At 43.3% G+C, this 27,217-nt stretch overlaps 1 protein-coding gene across 1 annotated transcript in view; it reads right to left on the bottom strand.

Annotated features, from left to right (window-relative positions):
* Positions 1-15,864, bottom strand: part of LOC121873187 (protein 60A-like) — a 141,403-nt gene extending 125,539 nt beyond the window's left edge. Inside the window, exon 1 of the mRNA XM_042376523.1 lies at positions 15,237-15,864. Coding sequence (XP_042232457.1) covers positions 15,237-15,662 — 426 coding nt within the window. The 5' untranslated portion in view covers positions 15,663-15,864. The remainder of the gene's footprint in view (positions 1-15,236) is intronic.
* Between the last annotated feature and the right edge of the window lie 11,353 nt (positions 15,865-27,217).

The raw sequence follows: 27,217 nt of genomic DNA, 5'->3' as shown, positions 1-27,217 counted from the left end.
GTGTGGTGGTGTGTGGTGTGTGGTGGTGGGTGTGTGGTGTGTGGTGTGTAGTGGAGTGTGTGGTGGTGGTGTGGTGGTGTGTGGTGGTGTGTGGTGTGTGGTGGTGGTGTAGTGGTGTGTGGTGGTGTAGTGTGTGTGGTGTGGTAGTGGTGTGTGGTGGTGGTGTGTAGTGTGTGGTGGTGGTGGTGGTGTGGTGGTGTGTGGTGGTGGTGGTGTGGTGTAGTAGTGTGTGGTGGTGGTGTAGTGGTGTGTGGTGGTGTGTGTGTGTGGTGGTGGTGTGTGGTGTGTGGTGGTGGTGTAGTGGTGTGTGGTGGTGTAGTGGTGTGTGGTGTGTGCAGTAGTGGTGTGTGGTGGTGGTGTGGTGGTGTGTGGTGGTGGTGTGGTGGTGTGGTGGTGGTGTGGTGGTGTGTGGTGGTGTGTGGTGTGTGGTGGTGGTGTGGTGGTGTGGTGTGGTGTGGTGGTGTGTGGTGGTGTGGTGGTGTGTGGTGGTGTTGTAGTGGTGTGTGGTGGTGTGGTGGTGTGTGGTGGTGGTGTAGTGGTGTGGTGGTGGTGTAGTGGTGTTGTGGTGGTGGTGTAGTGGTGTGTGGTGGTGTGGTGGTGTGGTGTGGTGTAGTGGTGTGTGTTGGTGGTGGTGTAGTGAGTGTGTGGTGTGGTGTGTGGTGTGGTGGTGGTGTGGTAGTGTGTGGTGGTGTGTGGTGTGTGGTGGTGGTGTGGTGGTGTGTGGTGGTGTGGTGTGTGGGGTGGTGGTGTGGTGGTGTGTGTGTGGTGGTGTGTGGTGTGGTGGTGGTGTGTGGTGGTGGTGTGTGGTGTGTGGTGGTGGTGGTGTGGTGTGTGGTGTGTGGTGGTGGTGGTGGTGTGGTGTGGTGGTGTGGTGTGGTGGTGTGTGGTGGTGTGGTGGTGTGGTGGTGGTTGAGTGGTGTGTGGTGGTTGGTGGTGTGTGGTGTGGGGTGTAGTGGTGTGTGGTGGTGCAGTGTAGTGTGTGTGGTGGTGGTGTAGTAGTGTGTGTGTAGTGGTGTGTGTGTAGTAGTGGTGTGGGTGTAGTAGTGTGGTGGTGTGTAGTGTGTGGTGTGTGTGGTGGTGTAGTAGTGTGGTGGTGGTGGTGTGTGGTGGTGATGTAGCAGTGTGTGTGTGTAGTAGTGTGGTGGTGGTGGTGGTGTAGTGTGGTGGGTGATGTAGTAGTGTGTGTGGTGGTGTAGTAGTGTAGTAGTGTGTGGTGGTGTGTAGTGTGTGGTGGTGCAGTAGTGGTGTGTGGTGGTGGTGTGTGGTGGTGGTGTGTGTGGTGATGTAGTAGTGTGTGGTGGGTGTAGTAGTGTGGTGGTGGTGTAGTGAGTGTGTGGTGGTGTAGTAGTGTGGGTGATGGTGGTGGTGTAGTAGTGTGGTGATGTAGTAGTGTGGTGGTGTAGTAGTGTGGTGGTGGTGGTGTAGTAGTGTGGTGGTGATGTAGTAGTGTGTGGTGGTGGTGTAGTAGTAGTGTGGTGGTGGTGTAGTAGTGTGGTGGTGGTGTAGTAGTAGTGTGGTGGTGGTGTAGTGTGTGGTGGTGTGGTGTAGTAGTGTGTGGTGGTGGTGTAGTGGTATGTGGTGGTGGTGGAGTAGTAGTCTGTGGCGTAGTGGTGGTACTAGCGTGGTGGTGGCGGCGTAGTGGTGGTGATTATGCGGTGGTAGTAGCGTGGTGGTGATGGTGACAGTGCGGTGGTACAAGCGTGGTAGTAGTAACAGTGTGTGGTGGTACTAGTATGGTGGTGGTGCCTGTATACTGATGCTGGCGGCAGGAGACCAACTCGAGAGACACACAGCACCGCCTCTTCTCCCCAGTCAGAACGAAGATGGAAAATAGATTTACAAATGAGGAATTTTTGTCACCGAAGCTTCATGAGAGTCGAGGAACACACCTTTAACGCCCGGTCCTCTGCCTGGCGTCGGATGAATCCCATTACTCACACACACACACACACACACACACACACACACACACACATTCACACACATATACACACACACACACACACACACACACACACACACACACACACACACACACACACACACACACACACACACACACACTTCTGCCTATGCTCTTGATCTGGTTAAAACTCTTCATCACATTGCTTTTTCCTCTCAAATAGAATGCAAGTCGATTTTGACCGAGTCGAAGGAGTGAATATGTGATTTAATGTAAGAGAAAAATGTGTTCTTGCAGAGAGATTCTTATTAATTTCACTTATGTTTTTCGAGTTGGAGTGAAATGATAATTCTGAATGATTCGTTGCAGGAGATACACGGTGTTACTTTATGGTGTAAATGTTACCTGACAGCGACAGATTTTAACTGTAGGAATTAATTATGGTGTTGTAGTGTCGTTGTTCAAGAGATTAAATTATGTTTTGTATTTTCTTTATGTTACAATCTGACCTTCAACGATGAACAGAAACAGGCGTTGTTTAATTAACCATGTTGAGAGACTGTAACAAACTCAACAATTAATTATAAACAATTTATTTTATTCACCTAAATAAATTTCTTCATCTTCGCTAAAAACAACAACATTTAATTCTTACATGACTCGTGGCTGTACAAGAAGTTAATCAGAATTAAGTATATAACGCTTGGTTCACAAGGCTATCCACTACAAGCATTATACGTTTAGAAAAGTGAGAGTTATATATAATTCTTCAGTTAGTACATGATTAACTTATTTGTTTTGTCGTACTTGTATTATCAAAAAATTATTCTTGAAGTTGTATACGTATTAATTATAAATCATAGATATTAATTAAAGTTAGATACATATAATATTCAACTCATAATAATATTTAATTCCATGAAGCTCGATACGTGTGGGTGCAGTAGGTTGGTTAGGTTAGGTTACGTTAGGTTGGGTTAGATTAGGTTCGGTTCGGTTAGGTTAAGTTATGTAAGGTAAGATAACATAAGAACATAAGAATGGAGGAAACTGCAGCGGGCCTATTGGCCCATACTGGGCAGTCCCATTTACACCCAACCCCTATTGCTCATATAAGCATCCAACCTATGTTTGAAGCTATCCAGCGTATTCGAGTTAATGATGATATTGGTAATTTGTTCCAGTCATCCACTACTCTGTTTCCAAACCAGTGTTTACCTATTTCGCGCCTAAATCTAAATTTGTCTAATTTAAAACCATTTTTACGAGTTCGCTCCTGGTTGGAGAGGTTGAGTACCTTTGTAATGTCCCCTTTGTTTAGCCCTGACTTCCATTTATACACCTCTATCATGTCGCCCCTCGCTCTACGTCTCTCGAGGGAGTGCAAATTAAGATGCTTTAACCTGTCTCTGTACTGAAGGTTCCTCATGACCGGGATTAGTCTTGTCATTCTCTGGATTCTTTCCAAGGATTCTATATTCATTCTGTAATACGGTGACCAGAACTGAACTGCGTAATCCAGGTGAGGTCTCACAAGAGCAAGATACAGTTTTAGGATGACCTCGCTAGTCATGCAACTAACACTCCTTTGTATGAACCCAAGTACTTTATTAGCCTTGTTACGAGCAAAAACACATTGTTTACTTGGCTTAAGATTCCTACTTATCATTACTCCTAAATCTCTCTCGCAGTCGGATTTCTCAATGGCATCGTTGTTCATCTGGTAACTGGTTTCCCTGTTTACATAAGGGTAGGGCACGGTAGGCAAGGTACGGTAAGGTAAGGTAAGGTAAGTTAAGGTAAGGTATGGTAAGGTAAGGTATGGTAAAGTAGGTTGGCTTCAACTAGAACGACATTTGAGTGACGTGTCAGGTGATAGTGACCATTAGCGGTTGACAGGTCGGCATTTACGAGGAGTTGAATATGATAAATCCTTGAGTGACCAATACAGTACGAAGTCAGGTCAAGATTGGTGACCTTACACTATAAGGCCAGGTCAGGCTGGTGATCTTACATAAATAAATGACCAGTACAGTGTAAGGTCAAGTCAGGCTAGTGACCTGACCTAACAAAAAAGTAGAGTAGATTAGAATTTCGATTCTATTGCTCACCTTCTCTACCTGGTGGTGAGAAGACGTGAATAGGCAGGGGAGGGAGAAAGGGGGGGAGATGGGGAGGGGAGGGGGAGGGAAGGAGAGAGGAAGGGAGGGAGGGGAGAGAAGGAAGGGGAGGGAGGGGAGGAGGGAGGGGGAGGGGGAGAGGAGGTGGGGAGGGAGGGAAGAGAGGTGAATGAAAAGGTGAGCACGAACACAGGAGAATGTCTTGGCAGCGATTACGATGTACAGGCAGGTATTAAGGCAAAATGTGTGTGTGTGTGTGTGTGTGTGTGTGTGTGTGTGTGTGTGTGTGTGTGTGTGTGTGTGTGTTTGTAAAATTCACCACCACCACAAACATCGTCGTCTCTACTTCTACTACAAACGCTGACCCCCATACCAACACCACCACCACCACTAGCATGAAAGCTCCCTTACCACTACTTCCCACTCTCTACCACAATCACCACTACCACAACCCCCTCTACAACTACCACCACCACCACCACCACCCTATGCTATCACCAACACCACTAACCCCTCTCAACCACTACCACCATTACCACCCTCTACCACCATTACCACCCTCTACCACCACCACCACCACTACCATAAAAGCCTCACCTGGACTCCCATAATTGGTGTTAAGGGACAGACTAGCACAAGGCGGAAGTAATCAGGTGATAAAACAACTTTGAAGAAGTATTTAGTATCGTTTTGTTGTCAACTGATTTTCGTTACCCTGTTGTTCCTATCTTGTTATTGTCATGTTATTTTATGTTGCTTCTTAGTGTTGATATCTAATCGTTTTTTGTTAAACTACTCTATCATCTTATTGTTTCTTTTACTGAGTTATCTTATTCCCTTTATCTGCCCTGTGTGTGTGTGTGTGTGTGTGTATGTGTGTGTTTATAAATTCTATTAATGGTTTAAGTAGCAGGGAGTTCCCCCTCCTCCTCGGCACCTCGCGAAACACTGGCTCTGTGCTTGTTTTGTTTCGGTCCCTGACCCGTCTACACCCGCACTTACACTCGCGACCAAGACTAAGTTCACTCCCACGATAACGTCTATACCCATATAGACCTACAGATATACATACAGTATATGCGTACAAACACTCGTTCTCACACACACACACACACACACACACACACGCCCACACCGACAACACAATTACATTCCTCATACCCACGTCCTCGACCCGCTAGTGACAACCTACTGTACTAGGTGGTGGTGAATGATAATGAATCAGTGGGTGACTCAGCTCGCGGTGAGTCACTGAATAAGGCAGGTGCCGAGGTGAGTGTACCGGGTTATTTCTGGCACTGTCCCTCCCTCCCTCCCTGTGTCACTACCCCCACCCACCCCCATCTCTTCACTCCTCTCCCTCCCCCCTCTCTGTGTCACTCTCCCCACCCCTCTTCTTGCATGATCACTCCTTCTTCCTTCTACTAACACTCTCCCTCCATACTCCCTTGCCTTCCCATCATATCTCCTTCCACTCCTATCCTCCAGCCTCCTCCATCCCCCCCCTCACTTCTCTTCCATACTACCCCAGCTTCTTTCTTCCCTGTTATCTTCTCCTCTACTCCCTCCCGTATCCTCCCTCCCCACCTCCCTCTGTCAACAAAAGTCAAGACAACCTTCCGATCACTTCTGCCTACTGTTGTGTCAAGTCATTTTGGTGTGTCACGTGAGTATAAGTTTTTTTTAGGAGTCCATGAAATGTAGGAAGAGATAGATAGATGAGGGATAATGAGAGGGATAGATGGAGGGGGGATAATGAGAGGGATAGATGAGGGGATAATGAGAGGGATAGATGGAGGGGGGATGAGAGGGTTAGATGGAGGGGGATAATGAGAGGGATAGATGGATGGGGGATAATGAGAGGGTTAGATGGAGGGGGTAATGAGAGGGATAGATGGATGGGGATGATGAGAGGGATAGATGGAGGGGGATAATGAGAGGGATAGATGGATGGGGATGATGAGAGGGATAGATGGAGGGGGATAATGAGAGGGATAGATGGATGGGGGTGATGAGAGGGTTTGATGGAAGGGGATGATGAGAGGGATAGATGGAGGGGATAATGAGAGGGATAGATGGATGGGGTGATGAGGGATAGATGAGGATAATGAGAGGATAGATGGAGGGGGTAATGAGAGGATAGATGGATGGGGTGATGAGAGGATAGAGGGGATAATGAGAGGATAGATGGAGGGGGTAATGAGAGGGATAGATGGAGGGGATAATGAGAGGGATAGATGGAGGGGGTAATGAGAGGGATAGATGGAGGGGGTAATGAGAGGGATAGATGGAGGGGATAATGAGAGGGATAGATGGAGGGGGTAGTGAGAGGGATAGATGGATGGGGATGATGAGAGGGATAGATGGAGGGGGATAATGAGAGGGATAGATGGATGGGGATGATGAGAGGGTTAGATGGAGGGGGGTAATGAGAGGGATAGATGGATGGGGGTGATGAGAGGGTTTGATGGAAGGGGATGATGAGAGGGATAGATGTTCCTTGTAAAATCCTAAAAGAGTAAGTGATAACAACAACAGTAACAAAATAATGACAATAACCATAAGACAACAATAATACTTTTTTATCTTCAAGTTCTTTTTTAACATTCCCTTCTCATTATTTTTTATCAAGATTCTCTCGATTACCATATTTTCCCAAAGGCACAGCCAAACAATGGCAAATCTCGTTAACGTGAGGTGGAGATATGAATCTTGTTACGCTGAATTCCGGGTCAAACAATAGGAAACCACTAGCAATTGATTCTCTGTACGCGTGCAGGGTAATAATGTGGTAGTGTGTGTTTATTTATTGGGTTGTATGTCTGTTTGCTTGGATTTGTGTTTTGAGTGTGTGTGTGTGTGTGTGTGTGTTTTGTTGTATGTGTATGTTTGGTTGTGTGTGTGCATGTATATGAATTTGAGTAATTTTTTTCCGTTTAAGTCTGCTTTAACTGTCTGTGTTTTGTTTGAGTGTGGTATATTGGTTTGTTTGCGTGTGTTCGTGGGTGTTTTGTTTGAGTGTGGTGTATTGGTTTGTTTGCGTGTGTAGGTGGGTGTTTTGTTTGAGTGTGGTATATTGGTTTGTTTGCGTGTGTTGGTGGGTGTTTTGTTTGAGTGTGGTATATTGGTTTGTTTGCGTGTGTTCGTGGGTGTTTTGTTTGAGTGTGGTATATTGGTTTGTTTGCGTGTGTTCGTGGGTGTTTTGTTTGAGTGTGGTATATTGGTTTGTTTGCGTGTGTTGGTGGGTGTTTTGTTTGAGTGTGGTATATTGGTTTGTTTGCGTGTGTGTGTGTTTTGGCTGCATGAGTTTTCTGTAAGGTGAAAAAAAAAAGATGGCAAAAATTCATTACAAATGTATCTTACTTAAACACTGCAATATTACTGTCTGCAACTATCACAAGTACGACTTTGCAACGAACACCGTATTTATGATTCGTTACAACAAACACTGCAGTGAAATTCGTTGTAAGAAGCACTGCACTACGACTCGCTTCATCCCTCAATCCGTTATGACTCTGCAACGAGCACTGTAGCAATTACGATTCGTTGCAACAAGCACTGAGTTATGCCTCGATTCAACATAAACCTGACCTCGTTTTCAGCGTCACTGGTTGTGTCAGACAAGACAGCCACATGCATGACGAAACGAGGTGCCAAGGTGGTCGGTGCCAAGGGATGATGCTTGATTTTATGAGAGTGTAAGTGTTGAGGGGCGTTTAAGAGTTCTCACGACATGTCTGAAGAGGAAAAATTTGAAGCTATGTCTGAACACTGGCACTGACCTTGACCCCAGAGAGAAGCCATTGGCACTAACCTTGATCCGAAAGAGAGACACACCCGGCTCTGACCCTGACCCCAGAGAGAAGCCATTGGCACTAACCGATCCGAAAGAGAGACACACCCGGCTCTGACCCTGACCCCAGAGAGAAGCCATTGGCACTAACTTTGATCCGAAAGAGAGACACACCCGGCTCTGACCCTGACCCCAGAGAGAAGCCATTGGCACTAACCTTGATCCGAAAGAGAGACACACCCGGCTCTGACCCTGACCCCAGAGAGAAGCCATTGGCACTAACCTTGACCCTTTTAAACAAGATGTAAACAACAAACCACAAGAACCCCCAAAATTCAATGAAATTAAGCAAATAATCAAAAACAAGAGAGAGAGAGAGAGAGAGAGAGAGAGAGAGAGAGAGAGAGAGAGAGAGAGAGAGAGGTTAAGACTTGATGTCACTCTTTTTCGTTCATGTCACGTAAATGTTGACGTACAAGTTATCAACAAGGACATTACACGTTGGAATGTAAACAATTTCCAAGGCATATATGTGTGTGTGTTGCGTTTCTGGTACACTTCCATTTATCAGCACAGAGAGGAGAGCATTATTCCACTCTTATGTACAGTGCGATTTGAATCTAACCAGACGCAGTTTATTCTCAAACACATCTCAATTAGTTATCTTTACGGCGCTGAGTGAAGATGTAAGTGTGTGTGTATGCGTATCTATCTGGCTAAATTAAGCTGAATAAGAACATGTATCTATCTGGCAAACATAAACTGGCTATGGACGTGTATGTATGTGTGTCTATCTGGCTAACATAAGCTGGCTAAGGACGTGTGTGTATGTATCTGGTTCACATAAATTGCGACGCAGATTCCTATTCTATTTCCTTCTTAACCGGATATGTGAGACAATATATCGAATTGACTTATATACACACTATATTACCGGTGAAAATACCAAGAAAATTACATTAACCCTGTAATTTGCTACGCCTTCTCATCCCCTGCCGAGAAAAATACCAGAACGGATCCTGAGGGAATAAATAATATGTAAACGTGTGTGAACTTCCAGCTTCCAAACTTAACATAATTTTTTTCTTTTAATCACGTCAGTATAAAGTTAATCTTTTGGATATAGTCTATTAGTATGGTGTATGGTGTTTTAACACCTTGAGTATGATGATTTAATTCATCGTAATCAAGGGGTCAAATCATCGTTCTCAAGGAGGTTAAGTCATCATACTCAAGGGGGTTAAGTCATCGTACTCAAGGGGGTTAAGTCATCGTACTCAAGGAGGTTAAAAAATCATACTCAAGGGATTAAGTCATCGTAATCTAGGGGTTAAGTCACCGCATTCAAAGGGTTAAGCTATCGTACTTAAAGGGTTAAATGTGAAGTTATTATAATTTCCGGAGGTTACTTTTTCTGTCAATTGGCCCACACCTGTCACTACAACAATGCCAGCACACACCTGTCATTAAAACAATGCCAACAGACACCTGTTACTACAACCCTGTTACATTACAGAATTGCCAACACACACACACACCTGTCGTAATGACATTTTCAGAGGAAAGCGTCATGAAGAATGGAACCATCATATGAGAGAGATGGTCCTTGAAGTTCACTTAATTTACGTAGTATTGTGTCGCCTTTCCTTCCCTCCACATTATGTCTGTCAGTCAGTTAGATTTACGAAGATCGACTCTCATTGACTGACTGAGCTTATGATTTGATGAGTCTTGTATCTCTTGTATCTTGATTTTGTTTCCCTTCTTCGCCCCCCTTCCCCTTGTATCTAAATTCTTCCCTTCTTTCCTCCCTGTCACCTCCTTCCTTCCTTCCTTCCTTCCTTCCTTCATTAGTTCTCCTCTTCTCCCTCCCCTTTCTCTCTCCCTTTCCTTCCTCCTATCTTGCTTCTACCTCTTTTATTCTACCTCTCTCCTTCTCTTCCTACCTTGTCTCTCTCTCTCCCTCTCTTTTCTTCCTCCATCTCTACCATCTTGGCACTACTCACTTGACGCCGTGGGTAGAGATGGCACGGGTCCGGCACTACAGGCACAGATAACGAAGATACTGTATTGATCACCTTGACGCCCCAAGACCAGACACACACCTAGGAAAGGAAACGTTGTCCTCTCTACCTCCAGTTATCACACCTGCAACATCTAGGTTAGACTAAACATACCTCTGCTTATCTTTAGCACTGGAAGTCATCTTGGTGGTAGCCTGTTGTGAGGTGTTGGAGTGGGCCAAGCTGGTTGAAGAGGTGTTTAAGTATTGTTTAATAGGTCTTAACTGTCTTGATGTGTGTAAGATGCGTCTAGGTTTTTCAACTAGCTTAAACAGAGGAGGAGGTCTTTAACCAAGCGGCTAACGAGCCGATCAATTGGTGAAGAGGATAAAAGAAAAAGAAAAGTAACAGAGACGTGACCGATCGCCCAAGCGGCTAACGAGCCGATCAGTGGTGAAGAGGATAACAGTAAAAGTAAAGTAAACATCATTGATTGAGTCTTAGTTGTCACACTTCGACTCTAGGTGACACATATATTGTGACCAAAAAGTCGCTGTGCACCTTCAGTAATTAACCTATAGTTCCTTGTTACACCTACATTGTTATATACCTTGTTATACTTACAGCAAATTTTTGAGTTGGTCAGAGTTAATGTTGGAAGTGGATACCATTTACAGAATTTACAGTACATAGAAAAAATATAACAACATGAGTATAAAAGGAGCAACTATACAGTTAATTAAAGGTGCACAGGGACTTTTCGATCACCCAATCTTTATATCACCAGCTAAACTAGACGACTGTTATAATATGATTGTTGTTGTTTTCATATACCAAGTGGCTATAACAAGCAGGTAGTTGAAGCATCTTTTATTAAATATTAATGTTATCTCGTGTGTGTAAACAACTTTGCAATTATTTCTTTCAATTTTGATTTGTTGCTTTATGTTACTTTATATTTGCATATATTTCTGCAATCATTTCCGTATTATTAATATTATTAATATAATTATTATTATTATTATTATTTTTAATTCTTCTTCTTCTTCTTCTTCTTCTTCTTCTTCTTCTTCTTCTTATTATTATTATTATTATTATTATTATTATTATTATTATTATTATTATTATTATTATTATTATTATTATTATTATTATTGATAAAAAATTACCAAGGTAGTCTGGCGTTCCGTCGTCCACCCGACACCACACCGCTTCCTGCCCGCACTGGCGCTCTTAACATGCTGCTTCATGAAACACCAGCATAATAAACCTTACAAGTGCAGCAATCCGTATAGAAACAGGTCCATGGATCACGACACTAGAGTTATTTTCGTGTGTGTGTGTGTGTGTGTGTGTGTGTGTGTGTGTGTGTGAGTCTACTCATGAGTAAAGACAAGGTTCCCGCTTACTAACGCAGCTTTGAGTAATTATCCGCATCACCTGTTCGATCAGTACCTAGAGTATCTTGTGAAAGATATTCAGACTAATATTATCCTTTATTTAACTACGTTTGTTTTCATAACTACATATCAACAGGTGTGAAAATAAACCATGTCTAAACAGGTGTACAAATAAATCACTTCTCAACAGATGTATAAATAAACCAAATCTCAACAGGTGTACGTACATGTAAACCCGATCTCAACAGGTGTTGAAATGAACCACATCTCAAGAGGCGTACACATAAACCAAGTCTCAACAGGTGTACCAGTAAACAAGTCCCAACAGGTGTAAAACAGCTACAAAACATAATATCATCATAAACTACTGGTATAGAAAATATTGAACTCTGAATTAAGAAATATATCATGATAAGTAAATAATAACGAAATGTTTTTCAAAAACGAATCTAAGAGAACTTGAAATAATAATATCTTAAGTAAACTGAACACAAGATATCCAAAATATAAACAATGAAAAAAAACTTTAAAATGAGAGAAAATTTTGTTTGTAAGTAAATAAGATGACTTAATGCTACTAAACGAAAGAATTTTAATACTTATAGAGGTATATTTTAACTTACTCAAGTATTACCAGAGACAATTATACTTATAAAATTCGTATAAGCAGTTCGATCTGAGATATACATCCACCTGCTGTGTCTCATTGTCGTGTCTTAAGAGTCCAGGTAATTCCATACATTTACCGAGGCAGGTTTTAAAAGTCCCCCGGGGTTGATTATGCCATCACCTCTGTACTAATCACTGCTGCGGTGGCCTCAAAAACACTTTGGGTATTAATATGAATGTCATTAACTAGAGCATTTTGTTACAGTATAATTATGAGTGAGGTGTATTTGATTTGTTTAATATATTTGGTCTGATACGTCGAGGAGTGGGGAGGGCAGAGGGCTGGCACTGGGGAGTGGAGAGGGCAGAGGGCTGGTACTGGGGAGTGGAGAGGGCAGAGGGCTGGTACTGGGGAGTGGAGAGGGCAGAGGGCTGGTACTGGGGAGTGGAGAGGGCAGAGGGCTGGTACTGGGGAGTGGAGAGGGCTGGTAGGGGAGTGGAGAGGCAGAGGGCTGGTACTGGGGGAGTGGAGAGGGCAGAGGGCTGGTACTGGGGAGTGGAGAGGCAGAGGGCTGGTACTGGGGAGTGGAGAGGGCAGAGGGCTGGTACTGGGGAGTGGAGGGCAGAGGGCTGGTACTGGGGAGTGGAGAGGGCAGAGGGCTGGTACTGGGGAGTGGAGAGGGCAGAGGCTGGTACTGGGAGTGGAGGGCAGAGGGCTGGTACTGGGGGAGTGGAGAGGGCAGAGGGCTGGTACTGGGGAGTGGGGGGCAGAGGGCTGGTACTGGGAGTGGAGAGGGCAGAGGGCTGGAACTGGGGAGTGGAGAGGCAGGCTGGTACTGGGGAGTGGCAGAGGGCTGGTACTGGGGAGTGGAGAGGCAGAGGGCTGGTACTGGGGGAGTGGAGAGGGCAGAGGGCTGGTACCGGGGAGTGGAGAGGGCAGAGGGCTGGTACTGGGGAGGGAAGGGCAGAGGGCTGGTACTGGGGAGTGGAGAGGGCAGAGGGCTGGTACTGGGGAGTGGAGAGGGCAGAGGGCTGGTACTGGGGAGTGGGGAGGGCAGAGGGCTGGCACTGGGGAGTGGAGAGGGCAGAGGGCTGGTACCAGGGATTAAGGAGGGGTGGTACTGAGGAGTGGGGTGGGGGGGGTTAGAGGGTTGGTATTGGGGAGTGGGGAAGGCAGAGGACTGGTTCTTGGGAGAGGGAAGGGCAGAGGGCTGGTCGTGGGGTGTCGTTAAAACACAAATACTGACTGGTGGCTGAGTGGTGGAGAGTTGCACGCTGACACCGCGCCACCACCACACCGTGCCACAACCACACCGCGCCACCACCACCACACCGTGCCACCACCACCACACCGCGCCGCCACCACCACACCGTGCCACCACCACACCGCGCTACCACCACACCGCGCCGCCACCACCACCACCACATCGCGCTGCCGCCATCACCACCACTACCACACTGCGTCACCACCCTACCATACTCCACCACTGTATATCACACTAACCTACATTCATTTTTATGGTCTCTTTTTAATTTCACAAAACACACAAACATTGCCACTCAGATAACAACGTTCGCCGCCACCACCACCTCAACAACACAACAACAACACCAACAACAACAACATGCCGCACCTTAAATACACAATGCACAGTGAGAAAATATATGATCACTTCATCACTCTGAAAATATCACCACAGTATCCGACAACATGTAAATATACGACGTGTAACATCAGTGTCAAGTTTGTATACAATGATGCCGCTTCATAGTGCGGAGCGTAGCATTCAGTGTTATTTTCCCAAACATGTGTAGGGTATTAAACCATGTGTAGGGCATTAAACCATGTGTCGGGCATTAAACCATGTGTCGGACATTAAACCATGTGTATGGCATTAAACCATGTGTAGGGTATGAAACATGCGTAAGGAATTACCTCAACACCTGTGCTAGATGGGAGTTACTCACGACAAATGTGTGTATGACTGCTACCTCATAACACCTGTTTAATGAGAACTTATTTGTAATACTTGTTAGAACTACTTCACAGCACTTGTCTTTGAGAACCATCTGTAACATACTGTGTGTGTGTCTACAGATGGGGTTGCTCCTACACTCTGCTAACCTGCCACACTCTTATGAAACACTACCACACCTGACAACGCACAAGTTCCAGCCGTCACGAATTCATCAACCTTTTACTCAATCGTGTGCGCGCGTGCGTGTGTGCGTGTGTGTGTGTATGTGTGTGTGTGTGTGTGTGTGTGAATCATCACTCAGGTAAAACACATACACACATACATATGGGTTAATCATTCAAGCTTACGAGTTATTAAGATTTATCTAAAGAAAAGCATACACAAAATAAAAAGGGAACAACAGAATTCAATCGACGTGATTCACAGTCTTGACAAAACTCTACTTTCTGGATGGAAGTCGTTTCGGGGTTGAGGCTGGCATTGAAATACTGCCGACCCTCCCGCAGAGTTGAGGCGGTTCTGGCCGGCTATCAATCTGGCAAGTTATGGTTCTCCTGCCACTTGCACCCGTGTCCGGCCTTGTCCTTATCACTCACACCTCCCTCACTCTCTTCCTTCCCCTCCCCCCCCCCAGCATCCCCCCTTGATGGCCACTTGTCTGAGAACTCGTATTGGTGTAGTTGTATGGTGTGTTGATTACCTTGACACTATACCGACATCTCTTGACACCACACCGACCTTTCGTCATGACATTACACCGACCTTTCGTCATGACACTACCCCGACCTTGCTTGACACTACACCGACCTCTTTCTTGACACTACACCGTCCTCTCGTCATGACAAACTACACCGACCTCTCATGATACTACACCAGCCTCTCTTGACACCACACCGGCTTCTCTGACATCACGCCAGCATCTCTTGACACCACACCGGCATTTCGACATGACACGACACCGGCCTCTCAACATGACACCACATCGGCCTCTCATGCCACCACACCATATAGGCCTCTCATTATACTACACCACACCGGCCTCTCTTGTTGACATTGCACCACATCGGCCTCTCATGACACCACATCGGCCTCTCATGACACCACATACCGGCCTCTCGACATGACACCACACCACATCGGTTTCTCATGACACCACACCATACCGGCATCTCATGACACCACACCACATCGGCCTCTCATGACACCACACCATACCGGCATCTCATGACACCACACCATACCGGCATCTCATGACACCACACCATACCGGCATCTCATGACACCACACCATACCGGCATCTCATGACACCACACCATACCGGCATCTCATGACACCACACCATACCGGCATCTCATGACACCACACCATACCGGCATCTCATGACACACACGGTTCATAAATAATAAAAGAAAGTAAAAGTAGTCCTACCTTAGACCTCTTAGGGATGGTGGTGAGGCCGAGGCCGACTAGGATCTTCTGTTTGATCCTGTCCAGATCTTCGGCTGACAGCTCGAAATCCTGATCATCCTCGTCTTCATCCTCATCCTCATCATCGTCCTCCTCCTGACTGTCCTCCGTCAGGTGCTCCTCGGCGTTGTCCTCCTCGTCTTCCACACCATCAAGAGGATCGTGAGGGTAGCGGGTGAGCACGTCTCGGACGCCGCCAAGGAGGCTGTATTTGTCCCGCACCTCGGGTAGGACGCTACTACTGCTCGAGCTCCGACTATGATGGTGTTTGTTGTTAAGAACATGATGAGGGTTGACTCCTGTGGTGGCTCTGGCCGAGGCCTGGTGTAGGAGGCCCAGGAGCAGTAGCAGCAGCGCCCCCACCACTGTTACACTAATCACTTTCATGTTTTGGTTGTAAGGCGAAGCACTGTCACGTGTTATCTCTCCCACTAGGCCGCCATGACACAGCGCACACGTTCATGCCGCACAATCAACAAATGCGGGATTTCTCTGCCCTCCTACGGTATATATACCGGGACTTGGTTTGGCCCCGCCCCCCTGAGTCTCGCTGACTGGCCGCCAGTGCGCACGCCAAATCCGCTCTGTCTCACCGAGATTCTTGTTCCTCTGTCTCTTCCAGTTACTCATTTATACGTTTCCCAGAAAGTGGGAGACTGTTATGCCTTCATCACAGGTCAGAGGAGAGGAGCGCGGGGTGACGACGGGTGACAAGGTGTGTGCGATGGGTAGAAGGCCAGCACGTGTTGGGCCTGGCCAACTAACACGCACCACAAAGTTCCGGCTCCCACGCTCCTGCCTGCTGACTCCACTCGGCGCAGTCGCCATGACCTCGAATATTTATATTTGCCGTTCGTCTAAGGAAGCTGAGCTAAGAACGTCATTTCCATGTGATGAAGTACCGTCATGGCGGATAAACAAACAGATGACTTGAATCTTTCTCAGTCGACTAGCTGGCCAGTACCAGGCACCTCGCTAATATGAAGAAAAATTTCCACTATGATATTTGGTACAAGACGTCGTGGAATGGCTCTGTCGTTTATTTTGGACCTCTGCCAAAGACTTGGATGATAAAAAATTTGAAAAAAAAAATCAACAAAATGAGGACAATAATGCGTGACGTCACTGCCCTGGAATGAACTCTGGGTTTATGGCAATAAATGAAATAAACCGTAGAGTATAGAAGCGGCGAGAAGGATGGTGCCACTACTAACTTTTTCTGGCTGTGATAGAGATATTATTATTATTATTATTATTATTATTATTATTATTATTATTATTATTTTTATTATTATTATTACTATTATTATTATTATTATTATTATTATTATTATTATTATTATTATTATTATTATTATTATTATTATTATTATTATTATTATTATTATTACTATTATTATTAGTTATTGTTGTTGTAGTAGTAGCAATATTATCAGTAATAGTAATATAATACTAGTAGTACTACTATTAGTAGCAGCAGTATTGGTCGTCATGGTGGTGGTAGTGCCGGGAAGTCGACCATCCCCGCCATGTTGCCCGCGCTAAACTGGACAGCGGCGCTCACTGGCCCACGAATTCACGGTCACCGCTTCACGGCAGGACTCAGGTTATTTCCTCTCGTGTTAGTGGGTAGAAGGGAGGGAGGGGAGGGAAGGGAAGGGGGGGGGCAAGTTGTGAAGGGGCGAAGGAGGTAGGGAGGGAGGGAGGGAGCGCAAGCCGTGGCGAGGGAGAGAGGGAAGGAGGGTGGCTACTACCAGTCCACAACGCTGTCTGAGGTCTAAAATGCATTGAGTATTGTGATGCCTCTTATACCGGGTGAAGTGAACGTTTTCATTCACTCGCGCGCGCGCGCGCGCGCGCGTGTGTGTGTGTGTGTGTGTGTGTGTGTGTTTACAAGCAGTGCGAACGTTTGCTTGGTTTCGCACTCGCTCGCAAATACTGTAGATGGTGGTGAGTTAATGAATACACTGACTCGTTTTTCTCTCTTTCTCCCTCAATCTTTCTCTGTTTGTCTCTGTCTATTTCTTGCTCGAACACACATAGAGAAACAATAATTTATGTACCGAATCCTCAGCAATAAACCGTACTGTATATTATTTTTAGTTTCACTGCGCGCACACACACACACACACACACACACACACACACACACACACACACACACACACACACACACATACTGTAGGTAGATAGATATAAGAATAGCACCATCCCATCTATTGTTAAAATATTAAACAGCTCCTGATTTATGTACTGTACAGCCCTGTAGATGTATTGAACGCATATCATTATGTCTAATTCAAATGTAAGTTTGTGTATTTTCAGCCACCGGCTGCAACTCTATTAATAAACCGTTTATTATTATTATTATTATTATTATTATTATTATTATTATTACTATTATTATTATTATTATTATTATTATTATTATTATTATTATTATTATTATTATTATTATTATTATTATTATTATTATTATCATTATTATTATTATTATTATTATACACACGCACACACACAGACACACACACACACACCTGGTGTCTCCATGACCAGCCCAGGCCCGCGCCATGAACTGTAATTTGCATGTTCAATAATTGTTCCTTATTCTTTCAGTAATGAAAGCTTTTGTTAAACGACCCACCGACCCCATATCTTTGTATATAATAAGTCATTTTTGTCCAATGTATATTTTCAGCCTTCGGGCTGAAGAAATTTTTCAATAAACAGTTATTTATTTTTATTATTATTATTATTATTATTATTATTATTATTATTATTATTATTATTATTATTATTATTATTATTATTATTATTATTATTATTATTATTATTATTAATATTATTATTATTATTATTATTTTAACACACACACACACACACACACACACACACACACACACACACACACACACGCACACACACACACACACACATACCATTGTGAAAATTATCAATAACTTGTAATCAACCAGTGTATTCACTCCCGGTCAATCTTCCTTTTTGCCCTGTAGTTTGAGCTTCTCCCCACCTAGTTATTATATATCATATTTGTATCACTTATGTTACTTGTATATTATTTGTAAATCAAGAGACCCATTCCCTAATTATGTAACTGTATATTTTCAGCCTTCCGGCTGCCATGCTCTTTCAATAAACCATTAATTATTATTATTATCAATATTATTATTATTTATTATTACACACACATTAAACCATATTTACCCAAACAACTAACACCAATAAGTTATAATGGGTTATTTAATTAACAATAAAATAATATAAAGTTGTCATAATTACTGGTTATTGGAGCAGGTGATCTGGGCAAGAAAGAGTCGCACACCTAGACGTATTAATCATCTCGGGTTATCAGCATGACTTGGTTCAGTGAGCCTGGGAGAGTGAGTAGTACGTTTGGCTCGCTACTGCACACATACTTCTAGTTTGCTGCACACACATGCATATAACTAACTACAGCATTCATGCGTCTAGCTTGTCGTTCGTTACACACACGCATCCAGTTTGCTACTACACACATTCGCACAGCTACTACTAACACGCAAGCACCTAGACTGGTGTCATACGCTTGCCTACTGCTGGTACTAAACACATTCAACGAGGTGAGCACTACACGAATGCGTCCAAGTCAGCATTACTGTACCCATACGTAACTGAATTAGTGGATAGATATACTGTGTGCATCAACCCTAATGCTAAAACATTTAGATACATACATCATACTTGTTTCTACGTCACCTTTGGACTCATGAATGTACAGTAGATTAGCAATAAACGTATGTGTCTAGGCCAGTACCAGAGTCATGCGTCGAGATGAACTGAACATGCATGAGTCAGGTCAACTTTACATGTATAATTCTAGATCAAGTAAACATGTATGTATAATTTCTATGTTCAGCTCTACAGTACATGCATGCCTTTATTTCACCTCTATATCTATGCCTGTAGATCATCGTTGCAACAATTGACGTCACACTTCCTTTTGGAATTATTGCATATTTCAACGACTAGGCAGACTAGGAAATAACGAAAGCCTCTCTACCCCATGCCCCCCACCCTTATGGCTGTTGCTTCATAGGGTAAAATGATCTTGTTTATTATCATAATCATCCAGAATCACTCTCTTATCTTTCTCTGTCTACATTGCAGTAACTACATTTCTCTGTGTTTTCTCTGTGTATTTTTCTTGTTTTCCTCTTTCTCTCTCTATTCTGTATTTCATTCTCTTTCTCTCTTCCTTATTCCCCTCTTTCTCTCACTGTGTGCTTTCTTTATTCTCTCTGCGTATCTTTCTAATTCTAGACCATACATATTAATCATTACTTCCTCACCCTTCTTTTGGTATTCATCGATTTATTTTTTCTTCGTTTGATTTTGTAGTTAATCTGTTCGTCCTTCTCTCATCTAATGTTTTCTCTTTTTCTCTCCTCCTCTTTTTCTCTGTGTATCATCTATTATCCAAAAGCTGAATTTAAGCTTCAATTCCTCACTCAAGTGGATGTGTTCAGCGTTCAAGACGACAAGTGGGTGTGTTCAGCTTACAAGACGACAAAAGGGCGTGTTCAGCTTACAAGACGACAAGTGGGTGTGTTCAGCTTACAAGACGACAAGTGGGTGTGTTCAGTATACAAGACGACAAGTGGGTGTGTTCAGCATACAAGACGACAAATGGATGTGTTCAGCTTACAAGACGACAAATGGGTGTGTTCAGCTTACAAGACGACAAGTGGGTGTGTTCAGCATACAAGACGACAAATGGGTGTGTTCAGCATACAAGACGAGAAATGGATGTGTTCAGCTTACAAGACGACAAATGGGTGTGTTCAGCTTACAAGACGACAAGTGGGTGTGTTTCAGCTTACAAGACGACTGGTAAGCGCTCAGCTTACAAGACGACTATGGGTGTGTTCAGCTTACAAGACGGCAAGTGGGCGTGTTCAGCATACAAGACGACTCGTGGGTGTGTTCAGCTTACAAGACGGCAAGGGGGTGTTCAGCTTACAAGACGGCAAGTGGGGGTGTTCAGGCTACAAGACGGCAAGTGGGCGTGTTCAGCATACAAGACTACCTGCTCAGCTTACAAGACGACTGCGGGTGTGTTCAGCTTACAAGACGGCAAGGTGTTCAGCATACAAGACGACCTCTGTGGGTGTGTTCAGCTTACAAGACGGCAATGTTCAGCATACAAGACGACAAGTGGGCGTCAGTACAAAACAAGTGGGTGTTCAGCATAAAAGACGACAAATGGGTGCGTTCAGCTTACAAGACGACTCGTGGGTGTGTCAGCTTACAAAACGACGAGGGGGGTGTTCAGCATACAAGACGACAAGTGGGCGTCTTCAGCATACAAAACGACGAGTGGGGGTGTTCAGCATACAAGACGACAAGTGGGTGTGTCTAGCTGACAAGACGACAAGGGTGTGTTCAGCGTTCAAGACGACAAGTGGGTGTGTTCAGCTTACAAGACGACAAATGGGTGTGTTCAGCATACAAGACAAGTGGGTGTGTTCAGCATACAAGACGACAAATGGGTGTGTTCAGCATACAAGGCAAGTGGGTGTGTTCAGCTTACAAGACGACAAATGGGTGTGTTCAGCATACAAGACGATAAGTGGGTGTGTTCAGCATACAAGACGACAAGTGGGTGTGTTCAGCTTACAAGACGACAAGTGGGTGTGTTCAGCTTACAAGACGACAAGTGGGTGTGTTCAGCATACAAGACCAGGGAGAATCCAGCTAAGATGTTTCAGGAAGTCTAAATCTAATCCCCTTGAGACTGCTGTTAAGTAAGGTCGCCTCTTGGAGTCTCTTGTACAGATGAACTCAATCACTCTCTGTGCTGTTAACAAAAGCCCATGTAATCACTTGGTATTAGCTGAAGCAAGGCGTCTCTGTAACCTCCCTTGCTGCTCTCCGGAGACATTTTACGAGAGAGGATATCTGTTCAAGAGATTCAATTGGCGACTCGTCCTATTTCATCGCTTATTTTTCACGTAATCTCTATCTCAATACCTGTCTTTTAGTGTACTGTCGTTAACGTTAACTCCATCCTCTCACAGTTCCCTTTTCTCTTATTATTTACTCCTCATAATTGTACTCTCTTCTGCAACACAAAGTAAAAAAAAAAAAATCTTACATCTCTCTTTATTCCCAAACCTTCTCAATCTTCTCCTCATGTCTTCCTCACCTACATCCAGATATCTTTTGTTTCTTTCCTGACCTATCTTCCTCGTCATCGCCCAAGATGGCGCCACATAAAGGGATTCAACCTCCTGGATTACAGTATTCATGATCTAAATCGATGCTGGAGGCTCGTCATGATAGTTGTTTGTGAGTGGAGTGTCGGCATCTGTCATTAAGGAGAGGAACAGCCTAAAGGAGGTGTAAATATGTCGTTCTCTCTATCATAACCTATTCCTTGTGTGTGTGTGTGTGTTTTACTCAGTGTCTTGAAGAGAAAAGTAATCCAATGAACATCCGTCATTTTCTCAAGTCTTGTTTAATTTTCCAATCTTCAAATGAAACTTCTTTATTCGATGTGTGTGTCTCTCTCACCAAATCCCCCCACCCCACCTCTCTGTCCGTCCTCTCCTTCACCCTCTCTCTACGAAATACTACTCAATACTAAACCAAGAGACTAATGCCTTTAACTTTTAGTATCATCCTGGGCCAAGTTCATCCTTAATAACATAACTAACTATTAAAACACACCGGTATGATTATTTAAATATATCAATGTTTTTGTCAAAATAAAAATGCAGTATGATTATCGAAATATAATTTGCAATATAATTACCAACCTCAAAGGATAATGTGAGTGTTTTATTCCCATATCTAATTAAAATATTACTTAGTATTACACTTTAACCCGTGACATTTAGGTACAAGTTTACGGCCCCCTGTAACTTGAGGCGTGCTGAACCACTCAAATCTCCATCTACAAGACGAGTATTTGTCACTCAGGCGAGACAGCAGAGGCCAGACGAATCATTGTAAAGGTTGAAGACTATCGGAATGATATAAGTATAAAGGGGAAAGCCCTCTGCAGTTACTTGATTGCTTCTCTTTGCCCGTAAACTTATGCTTGACGTCTTACGGGGCAATATAGTGATAAGCTTGTGTGTATAAAGATTGTTAGTAGCACCGGCGTAGTTTTTTGTGATTGACGGTGAGGGGGGGGGGGACTTTATATATTTACTGTATATAAGGCGCCATATATATAGATATATTTTGGAACAGTATACTTCTAAAAGCATTAACTGTTTATTTCTGTAAGTTTAAGCAATATTTCTTAAAGTATATTAAAGAATATTATGTATACTGTTAAAATTTGATCTTAGGAGCAAATACAGCACGAAGGCATAAGCATTTTTTGGCAAGGAGGAAGAAAAGTAGGAAGAAGAAGAGAAGAAGAAGGAGAAAAATAATATGATAAGAAGAGATGAGCAAGAATGAGAATAGGTAGGAGTAAAACAATATAAAGGGGAGGGGGCTAATAAGACACCAACACCCAGGACCACCACTAGCCCACCTAAAAAACAGATTCAACACTTGCATTTAGTACGTATCGTGGTCTTGATTCTACATTCTAACTATGATCAATTCACATATTCCCAAACACGGATCTCCTTTGAGCTAATTCGCCTTCAAATTCTTCGGCTTCTGTACTGTACATCCACAATGTCTAGTTCATCCTTGTGAATATGACCTATGGCGATGTGATTCAGATGCTTTTGTGTTACTGTAGATCTCAGCCATGTTTTCAGGCGACGTAAAGCTCACACTCACAGTTTGATACAAGGCAGACAAGGAAGAATTAGATCAACACAAACACCTCTGAGAACATGTCATGGTACGCCTCCTTTGATTCATAGAGGGAAGCTATAGTATGCCCATGATGAGCTCTTGACACAGGTTGGTATCATGAGCCTTTCCAGTGGTGATCGTGACTTCCAATGCCATGTAATACTTCATATCACTCTCTTGTGGATCAAACCTTGTGTTCAACTGTACCATGATAGTGTCCACATACTCCATCTACTGGCCACTGTAATGATCTATTGCCATAGCTGAGTCATGTGGCTGTCCTTTACCTGCCTGATATTCTTTTGGGAGGTTTGTGTATCCGTGGGAAGCTAGATTGGCTCACTGTCAATTGTGTCTGCTTTCTCTCGTGCCTTGTCATTTAGCTTGTTCATAATGTTGTCGTGGAAAAATTATTTTATTTGATGAATTACATAAATTGTAGAGAAGCGGGGTGATTACATAGGCTTCCTCTCTAACCAGATTGCAGAAGATGTGTTTCCCCATCACCCCCTCCCCCACCAGGAACTAGGCCCAATGTTAGTAGTCGTATATGAGTGATATAGTCGCTTTTGTCGTGGACAGACCCCAGCCCACGGTCGTCCATCTCTAAGCGGCGTGAGGTAAGCCACCGTGGTTGACTCTTTCCATTGTCCTGCAGACGATGATGGGATGGAGGTGGAAGGAGCAGGACGGAGGAAGAGGGAGGAGGAGTCACTATAAAAGAGGTAACATATACCATGTGTGGAGGATAAGATGGAGAGAGGCGGAGGAAAGAGGGGGAGGAAGAAGATGATGAGAAGGAGGAGGAGAAATATGAGGAGGATGAGGAGGAGGAGAAATATGAGGAGGATGAGGAGGAGGAGAAATATGAGAAGGATGAGGAGGAGGAGAAGAATGAGAATGGTGAGGAGAAGTATGAGTAGGATGAGGAAAAGAAGAAGAATGAAAAGGATGAGGAGGAGGAGAAGGGTAAGGAGGAGGAGAAGGATGAGAATGTTGAGGAGGAGGGAAAGGACGAGAAGGATGAGAACATAAGGAAGAGAAGAAGGGTGAGAAGGATGAGGAGGGGGAAAGGACGAGAAGGATGAGAAGGATGAGGAGAAAGATGAGAAGGATAAGGAGGAGGAGGAGCAGCAGTCACCACCCAGGAGATTGTAATATATCTCTTACGTGTGTAGGAAAGTTGTGAAAAGTTTCCTCGTAATATCAACAGTTACGTCACTACAACACCAAACTTTGATTTTTCCCCCATTTTCTATAACATTCTCTTGGCCCGAAGCACTGTACCTACTGTCAGACCTATTCCTGTATTCATTTAGTGAATTATCTATATAATGATTACTGTAGTCTGCTGTACTAATTACATAGAGTAAATGTACAACGAGTATCAGTGCCACCTGCTTGCTATGTTCCGTGTAGGAGTCCGTCCTTGACTCAAATCATAGCTTAGGCACTCAGAGTACAGTATGTGAGGCAGGTAAATTACGTGGTGTTTTCTCTTACCACTTGGCTGTGATCGTAGGTTCCGAGCTGAGATGTGTGTTAGTGAGATGAAATAACACCTGAGATGAGATGAAATGTACACGTCAGCTGAGATGAAATATACACGTCAGCTGAGATGAAATATACACGTCAGCTGAGGTGAAATATACACTTCAGTTGAGCTGAGATATACACGTCAGCTGAGATGAAATAATATACACGTCAAAAGTACACTTCAGCTGAGATGAACTATGGACTTTAGCTGAGATGACATATGCACGTCAGATGAGATGAAATATGCACGTCAGCTAAGATGAAATATACACGTCAGCTGAGATGAAATATACCTCAGCTTAGATGAAATATACATTTCAGCTGAGATGAAATATACCTCAGCTGAGATGAAATATACACGTCAGGTGAGATGAAATATACACGTAAGCTGAGGTCAAATATACAGTGCATGTAGGCTAACATTAAAGCTAATCTAAACCTAGCCTAACTTAACCTAACCTAACCTTCGCAAGCTTAACACAACCAAACTTAAGTTAACCTAATCTTACCAAACATAACCTTACCTACCCAAATTGAGCTGAACCTAACCTAACCTAACCTCCCTATCCCACAGGTGCAGTACCTTTAGGGTGGTTAATATTAAGGTGAAACAAGCTAGAGCGTCTAATCTCCCCGTGATCTGGAGAATCACACGAAGTCTTCCAAGATGAGGATCAATTTTTGCTTGACTGGGAAAAGCATTGAAGGTTTAAGGTTCTTCAGGAGGACAGTGGGAGTGGTGGAGCGCTTTAAGCCCGTGAGTCTATGTATTTGCCCAGTGACTTCAAATTCTTTCGCTAGTGTTGGTTTGCCGCAGTTGCTGCTGCTTGACGGGAGAGTAAGACTCATAATAATAATAATAATAATATTAATAATAATAATAATAATAATAATCATAATAATAATAATAATAATAATAATAATAATAATAGTAATAAAAATAATAATAATAATAATAATAATAATAATAATAATAATAATAATAATAATAATACTAATAATAATTATTATAATAATAATAAAAATAATAATAATAATAATAATAAAATAATAATAATAATAATATAAATAATAATAATAATAATAATAATAATAATAATAATAATAATAATAATAATAATAATAATAATAATAATAATAATAATAATAAGAGTAATAATAATAATAATAATAATAATAATAATAATAATAATAATAATAATAATAATAATTAACGGTTTATTGAAAAAGTTCAACAGCCCAAAGGCTGAAAGTATACATTGTACAGAAATGACTTATTACATACAAAGACATGGGGTGGGTGAGTCGTTTAACTAAAGCTTTAATTACTAAAAGGAGATAGAACATGAATTGAACACACAAATTATAGTTTACAGTTGATGGTCGGAGCTGGTCTGATGCCCCACTGTGTGAGGTCACGTAGGCCACAGCCTACGTGACCTACGTGACGGTGCAGTAACTCGTCTGTAGATGTTGACATGAAGGACCTTACGTGATCATGGGGACACCGGGTGGTGTGGTATTCTCGTAGTACAGTAACTAGTCCATAGGTGTTGATATGGTTGATATTAAGGATCTCACGTGATCATGGAAACACGGGGTGGTGTGGTGTTCCCGTGGTGCAGTAACTCGTCCATTGGTTTTGATATAAGAGCATTAGAACATAAGAAAATAAGGAGTCTGCAATAGGCCGGTTGGCCTGTGCATGGCAGCTCCTGTCGAGAGTTACTACCACTCTCTATCATCCATGAATCTATCTAGCCTCCTTTTGAAACTTTCCAGAGTTCCCGCACTTACTACAAAGTTGCTAAGCTTGTTCCACTCGTCCACCACCCTATTTGTGAACCAGTTCCTTCCTATCTCCCTCCTAAACCTAAACTTATCCAACTTAAATCCATTGTTCCTAGTCCTATCCTGCTCGGATATTATGAGAACTTTATCTATATCCCCTTTATTGATTCCTTTCACTCACTTAAATACTTCTATCATATCTCCCCGCACTCTTCGTCTTTCTAGGGAATGCAAGTTTAGTTTCTTTAACCTATCCTGATATGGAAGGTTTCTAAGTCTCGGAATCATTTTCGTCATTCTTCGCTGCACCGACTCTATGAAACTCACGTGGTAATTTTTTTGTTTTTGTTTTACGGGAATTAGCCCACCCGGGCACAGGTCGAACGACCCACAACGGAGCCTGGGGGGCGGAAAAAAAAGAACGGAAAGAAATTGTAAATATAGAAAAAAAAAGGTTATACTGTATTAATTTACACCACGAAGATGCCGAAAAACCAGCTTTTTAAAGTGAAACAGATTGTAAGAGTATGGAAACACAGAAGAAGGCAGAGAATTCCACAGTTTGGCTGTGTGAGGAAAGAAGGAGGGACTATAACGGGCTATTCTCTTGTGACCGACATCCACAGAGAAACGGTGGGCACCGCGGGCAAGACGTGTGTTACGAACCCACGGCCTTGTCAGCGGTACACAGGATGCCAAATTCACCGAACATTGCCCGTTCAAGTACCTGTAAAAAAGAGTGAAGCAACATTGCGGCGAAGAGAAACTTAAGAGAGATTGTCCACTACAGA

Source organism: Homarus americanus, unplaced genomic scaffold (assembly GCF_018991925.1).
Source record: "Homarus americanus isolate GMGI-L3 unplaced genomic scaffold, GMGI_Hamer_2.0 scaffold32929, whole genome shotgun sequence".
In the NCBI taxonomy this organism is placed as follows: Eukaryota; Metazoa; Arthropoda; class Malacostraca; order Decapoda; family Nephropidae; genus Homarus; species Homarus americanus.
The sequence above is the reverse complement of the archived record's forward strand: the minus strand, read 5'-3'. Positions and strand labels throughout refer to the sequence as shown.